The sequence below is a fragment of the Gossypium hirsutum genome, chromosome A06, assembly GCF_007990345.1.
Source record: "Gossypium hirsutum isolate 1008001.06 chromosome A06, Gossypium_hirsutum_v2.1, whole genome shotgun sequence".
In the NCBI taxonomy this organism is placed as follows: domain Eukaryota; kingdom Viridiplantae; phylum Streptophyta; class Magnoliopsida; order Malvales; family Malvaceae; genus Gossypium; species Gossypium hirsutum.
Window position 1 is genome coordinate 31,513,539 of NC_053429.1, and position 7,325 is coordinate 31,520,863.

General features: G+C 30.8%; 1 protein-coding gene across 1 annotated transcript; it reads right to left on the minus strand.

Annotated features, from left to right (window-relative positions):
• Positions 1-224: 224 nt before the first annotated feature.
• On the minus strand, positions 225-2,364 carry LOC121230650 (putative GATA transcription factor 22). The gene is made up of 3 exons (XM_041115746.1): positions 1,987-2,364; positions 1,440-1,835; positions 225-743 (listed from the first exon to the last, which is right to left on the minus strand). Exons 1-3 carry the CDS (start codon positions 2,077-2,079, stop codon positions 390-392), a joined length of 843 nt encoding a protein of 280 aa, XP_040971680.1. The 5' UTR covers positions 2,080-2,364; the 3' UTR covers positions 225-389.
• Positions 2,365-7,325: the final 4,961 nt, after the last annotated feature.

Below are 7,325 nucleotides of genomic sequence, written 5' to 3' on the forward strand. Positions count from 1 at the left end.
TGGTCATGAACACGGAAGGTTGGTACTCCTATGATCAGGATGGATTGTTGAATGAGACGCTTTCTCAAGTGAAGTTAAAAGTAAGATCAATGCCATTTATCTTACTAACACGTATACAAATTAAGAAGAGATATAACGATTATAATACGAAATCACAAATAATACACATAAGCTAATTATCTCTAAAACTTGGATTCATTGATTAATGCTAACAACACAAGGCATTTGCTATAGTTTTCATTATTTCATATAATCTGAAATTTTTATGGTTTGACTACATATATAGAATTAATCACTCTTTAATCTCTATCCCTTGGGTCACACACACCCAAAAATAACCTCACCAATCTTCCATAATAAAAGCAACAAAATTTATTAATTAAAGAAATTCAACTATGAATAAGGCCACAAGAGAGCTCCATTAAAAGGATTGCCGCATCTTCAACGTCCCGAGGAAACACACTCTGCAAAGCTGAATTCTTGCTTAAACTCGAAGCCAATTCCTTGAAGTAAAGCTTCTTTTGGCTTTGTTGACTATAAGGAGAATTATAATCCGATTGTGCCTTGAATTGTTGTTTTTTGAATTGCCCAATACGTGATTTCTTTTCCTTGTTGTTTTCCTTAAATTTCATTAATATTGCTGCATCGGTTGCAACTCCAGCACCGCTTTCGGCCGCTACCGTGGCCGCTTCCATGGCTCGTCTTGCCTTCCTTTGCCGAATCCCACAAGCATTGCAAAGAGACTGCACAAAGTTTTTCACATCTTAATCATCAAAGTTAATTTATTTGTATATAATTAATTGGTCAAATTATAATTTTTATCCCTTTATTATACCCAATTACAATATTTAATGTTCATATTTTAATTTTACATAATTTAATTTTTTAATACTATTAATATTACTTTTAAAAAAAGTATTATTAATGTTATGTTTTATTCCAAATTTAAAAAGGAAAAAAAATAATGTGATTGAGTTATATGATAAATATAACAAAAAAATTACTTTGTTAATTATAATTTTGCATTTTAAATAACATAGGAAATTCTGAATTTTTCTTTTAAAAAAATAATTTTTTTTAACAATGTGAATGATTTAAACTAATGCATAATATTACCTTAGAATTATGCTGAATTAAAGTTCACAAATCAGTGGAACAAACTTAGGGACGAATTTAATAAAATTATTTTTTAATCCTTAAAATTATAAATTAATATAATAATAAAATTAACTTTTAACTTCAACTGAACTTTAAAAAAAAAAAAATTCACTTTTACCCCTAGCTAAGCCACAGGTAGAGTAGCAATAGACTTATGCTCGATTGATACCAATTTTGAATTTGATCCCCATCTGTGCCCTTCCCAAAACAAAATTATGGACTAAATCCTCAAATTTAGTATAGTAAAGAATTTGAGCATATAGACTAAATGGTGAACTTACTTTGGGACCTCGAGGGCCACTTCTCCAAAGCGGTGTCGTGGTGGTGTTACAGTCGGAGCAGACTCTAATGGCGTTGGCTTCACCATTACCAGTCACCGGATATTGAAACTTGTGATCTGTTGATCCCCTACTGCTACTGCTACTGCTACTGCAGTTGGAGTTGGAGTTCATCATCTTCTTCATTAGCCTCATTTTGGATGACATCCATTTCACTGTTATCCCATTTTTATTATCCTCTGCACTGCTTTCGTAATTCCTTTCCTCGTTTCTTCCAAAGGATGAATTTTGGGCGTTGGTTGCCTTCTGATCTTCCACCGTTGATTGAAGTGATGAAGATGAAGATGATGAACTGGCTTGTTGGTCGCTTGCTGATGATCCACCTTCATACTTATTCACCTAAAATAAATAGAATAATCAAAGAGATAAAAGATGAAAAATTAAAAAGGTTTTACATCCACATAAGATACATGTATGTATATGATTTCACTATGTTTGGATCACAAGAAATTCAACATCAATGAATATTGAAGAGAATTAGGGTTCTTACAGAGAGAAAAAGCTGAAGATGATGGGGTTCTTCTTTTAGCTCCACAAAGGGGAAATTAGGAGATGGTGGTGGGTTAAGAAATGCTGGTGTCATTGCCAAGAGATAAAAGAGAGAGCGAGAGAGAGAAGATATTAAAAAAAATAAAAATCAGAGAATTAGGCTAAGGAAATGGGATAAGGGCAAAGGGTCCTAATTAATGGAGTTGAAGGGGTTTTTATAAAGGAATTGTGAAGGAATTAAAAGGCAAGAAGAGGCCACACAGGCATTCACGTGACTTCATCTCACCCAAACAAAACAAGATAAAAACTATGACAAACTTAAAAGGGTGGGAGGGGGCGGTTGGATTGCAACTACTCAAACCCTAATGCCCAGTCTTATGACAAAACATATACACTATCTGCAGTCTTTTTGCCCCTTCAAAAATATTTCGAAAATGGTAAAATCCTATAATTAGTCCTTATTCAATTTGTGATATACTTTAATATATAAATCTTAGTTTCATCATTAATTCTGGTTAGTTTAACATGATAGTAAACAATCAGACAAATGTATAAAATTAAATTATTTTATAGCATTATTATAATTTAAAAAAAAAAAGTTTGTTTTCCCCTACTGTATAATGAAAGGGGTCTACAATGTTATTGCTCAAAAACTCATTAATGTCTTCCAAACTTTTCTTCACTAGGTATTCAGTACCTCCATCAAGTCTCAAAGTAGTGAACTGAGAAAGTCTGGAATACGTTTAAGTCAGGTCAAATTCTCAAAATAGCATCATATGTAATTTATAAGTTATGAAATTTTGAAAGAAAAAGTTGTTTAAAATAATAGTTACAAATTCTGAAAATTCTTCATCAAAATACTTTCAATTATTTTTTAAAACAACCCCACCTTTAATTCATCACCATAAGTCTTAATATTATTTGCTTTTCTTTTTCCTAAATCCAAGTCCGTATGAAAAGTCAAGAAAAAAAAAAGGGCTATAAATGCATGTGTATGGGATATCGGGCTCTGCAAATAACAGATTACCATTTACCAGTGAAAAGAGAAAAGATACCTACAATTCATAAACAAAGATCACCACCATATTTGTTTCTTTATTATTATTATTATTATGATAGTTGTTTCTTTATTGATATATATGCATGCTCATATTTATATATATTATAGTGTAGTAGGGGAGAGTTTTTTTTTTTTATACAATAGTAGATGAGAGTTATATATCTACAAATAAATGCAGTTTTTGGAAGATTTAGGAAGGAATATATGTGAGAGGGAGAGGATATTTCATTGCAGATATGAAGAGATGGGGTTGAAGATTTTGCATGGGAGAGTTGGCATATATGTTTTGCTCAAAGTATTGCCCAAAAGCCATCAAATGCTTGGTGCAGGCTTAGAGACAATATTGCTTCCTTGGCTGATGCTGCCGCCTGCCCCCTTTTTTGGTCCCCCACATACCCTTTGTGCCAAATTGATCAACTACATCATTTTCCTCACCTCTTCCCATTTATTTTAAGGTTAATTCACCAAACACCCTCAAATTGTATTTCAAATTCTAAATTGGTCATTAAAGTATCAATATCAAATTAATTAGGTTATTCCATCAACCAAGCGATCCATTTTTCTATTAAATGTCAATTCAAACATGACGTGGAGCATATCTAAAATATGGAGATCAGATTTTAAATATGTGTACATCTACAACATGAACAGTTGGACCTAACGTGTTAAGAAATACAATATCACTAAAATTTAATAGGGTTTATTTATTTGACACGTTTAATCTAAGTTGTCCATGCCTTAGGTACACAAGTATTTAAAATTTGGTCGTGTGTTTTAAATGTGCTTCACATTCATTCCAAGCTAGCATTTAGTGTCCAAACTAACAATTAGGCTAATGATAGAACCTTATTGATATTATATTAGAGATGTTCATGGGCTGGGTGTGTCGGGTTTAAGCTGAACCTAAGCATGATATTAACACATTTTGTACTTACCCAAGTTTGAACTGGCTCAAAATATGGGTCTAAAATTTTGCTCAAGCTCATCCATATTTGTAAATGGCTAACCTAAGCTTATCTTAGACCTACCCATATTATATTTTAAAAAACTTAAAATTATTTATTTATTTTAATTTAATATTTAATAATTTTATTTATTATAGTTTTATACATATTGATCTTGAATTTTTTTAATGTATACACTATAGAAGTAATATATATTACTATAGCTTTAATTTTTATGTGTTATAAATTACATAATATAAATATTACAAACTTAAAAAATGAGCCGGGCTTAGGCCTTAAATGTTCAAGCTCGAGCTCAACCTATATTTTAAACGGGCCTATTTTTTTTGTCTAAGCCTATTTTTTGAGCTTAATATTTTTACTCAAACTTTACCAAATTTTAAGTGAACTTTTGAGCCTAGATGAATAGCCATAAACAAATCTTTTACAATATTGATACTTTTAAGATAAAATTAAAACATTTTAAAATTTAAAAACCAATTTAATATTTTTTAAAAAATTAATCGTGTAGTTTACTTGATTTTTTCTATTTTTATATCCTGCTTTTATCATTTGATAAGCTCAAATATCAAGGGTGCAAAGCAAAATCTTGTGTAGCCTATTACAAGTTTGCTTTGTCAGAGAAATGCCAAGAAAGCAGCAAAAGGTATAACATTGGACCAAAAGTAGCAAAATTAATTTATGTATTCAACACTTGTGTTAGCTAATAGCTAGCTACTTGCTCCACATGACAAAGCAATCATTACATGAATTTACAGATCCAAGGCAATCTTTTTCTACACCATTTTCCACATATTTTGCTCACAGTTCTTATATATATTTGTCATACAGCCAAGGAACTTATCTATTAGTTTATATCAAGATTATAAACACACTACCAAGATGTACCATGATAATCACATAAACAAATGCAATCATGATTTTCAAAACAAATTTTTCAATGTTTTGACAAAAGGACGACAAATAATCGATTTTATGGCTAGACTCTCTTGTTGTCCCCAGCGGAGTCACCAACCTGTCGAAACCCCCTTTTTTATTAATTTTAAATTTTACGAAAAAATAGGGAATCGACCTTTGAAAAACAGAAATATGGAGTCGCCACCGATCCTTTCGTTTTGGTGTGATCGGATCACCTAAAAATTTGGTTATTTTAATAAAACATTTCTTTTTTTACTAAAACAACGATTTTGGTCTTACGAAAATATGAGAAAACAGGTTCGGGAGTCAATTACGCATGAGGAAGGATTAGCACCCTCACTACGCCCAAAATTGGTACCAAATCGATTAAATACTGTCCTTATGTCAAAGCTTAATTTTTTTTTTGAAATGTGATTCTCTTTTGATAACATTTGAATAACCAGAATTGGTCACCAATATTCTCTTGCCTAAGAGGAGTATAGCACCACATCCAGCACGATAGGACATGATCCTTTAAGCCCTTGAAAACATGATGAATTTTGACTTCCAAAATTTTTATGTTTAAAACCGCAAAAGGGTGCCCAATTATTTAGTTCAACGAGAACATCAAAACCCAACACAGTAGGGCACAGTTCTTTAAATTTCTAAACATCGAGCATTGCCTTATTTTTTTAGAGTTTTTAAGAAACATGAGGGAAATTCCAAAGGGGATGTTCGATTATTTGGAAGCAACAGGAAATTGCAACCCAGCACGATAGGGCACGATTCCTTGAATTGCCAAACATCGAACATTACCTTCGTTTTGGAGAGTTTTTAGAAAACATAAGTGAAATTCAAAAGGGACCTTCGATTATTTTGAACAAACGAGAAATTGCAACCCAGCACGATAGGGCACGATTTGGTGAATTGCCGAATATCGAACATTGCCTTTGTTTAAAGGATTTTTAAAAGACGTAGGTGAAATTCTAAAGGGACCTTCGATTACTTTGAGCAAACGAGAAATTGCCACCCAACACGTTAGGGCACAATCCCGCGAATTGCCAAATATCGAATATCGCCTCCGTTTTAAGGGGTTTTTTAAAAGACATGGGTGAAATTCTAAAGGGATATTCGATCATTTTGAGCAAATGCGAAATTGCAACCCAACACGTTAGGGCACGATTTCGCGAATTGCCAAATATCAAATCTCGTCTTCGTTTTAAAGAATTTTTAACTGAATAATTATAAAACTAGCTTAAAACGTATTAATTCGACTCGAAATAAGACGAAATTAATCGTAAAAATTTGGATTTTATAGAACCGTATTTCAAAAACCAAGTGGAAAACGATGATATGAGGTAATAGGTGTACGCATAAAATACGACAATGGAAGAGTGGAGGCAATACGATTTATTAAACCAACTAACAAACACTTACAACTAAGTACAATTAGCTTGGAAATATAGCTCAATCTCAATCATGCATGGAGAATAATTAACATGGCAATATAAAATAATGAACAAATAAATAATGCAACGATAACATGCATGGGAAATAATTTATATACAATACAATAAAGAAAATAATACTACAACAATACAACACCACAAAACAATACATAAAAATGTGCCAAAATGACGTACATAGCATGATATAAAATAATCAACGCAAGATGTAAAAAAGGAACAACATAGCAATTAGAAGCCAATGTGGTATAAAATGATTTTAAAATAGTGACGAATAAATGAACAGATAATATATAGGTTGACCAATTTGCATAAAAACTAAGGATATATAATTATTGAAACAGATATTACAAAAATAAAGTTTAAATTAAAACGTACGCAAAATATTTTAAACACAAATTCATTTAAACATTGACAAGGTACATGAAAACTTAAAAATATGAAAAAATGGTGGAATACACGATAAGATATACGTACCAAACACACACACATATATATATATTTAGGAATAATTATCTGTAAAAAGGTATGAAATGAATGATGCATACAAAATTAAGTTAGCTTATAAATTATATATGTACCATTGTACTTAAAAGACACTTAAAAGAAATACTAAATAAGGTACTAAGATAATATAAGATAGAGAAACGCTTAAAAATAATGATTTTATAAGCAAAAAATGAAGTTCCCAAAATAGTGTCATATATATAAAAATGTTTAGTGAATCGTGAATCAAGAAATATTTTAAATAGAAACCCCTATTAAAATAATTTATGTATCAATATATAAAAATGTTTAAACAAAACTTTATAAAAGTGTTAAAATGGTTTAATATAAAAAAGAGTTTTAAAATGATGATGTTATAAACGAGATAAAGTTTTTGAGAGAACTCAATGCATATGTACATATATATATATATATATATATAAATGTTAGGAACTTTTAAAAAGCA

Coding starts and splice junctions, on each gene's coding strand:
- LOC121230650 (XM_041115746.1), bottom strand. CDS start 2,079: ATGACACCAGCATTTCTTAACCCACCACCATCTCCTAATTTCCCCTTT. Junction 1,836..1,986: donor ATCTTCAGCTTTTTCTCTCT/GTAAGAACCCTA, acceptor TATTTATTTTAG/GTGAATAAGTATGAAGGTGG. Junction 744..1,439: donor GTGGCCCTCGAGGTCCCAAA/GTAAGTTCACCA, acceptor AACTTTGTGCAG/TCTCTTTGCAATGCTTGTGG.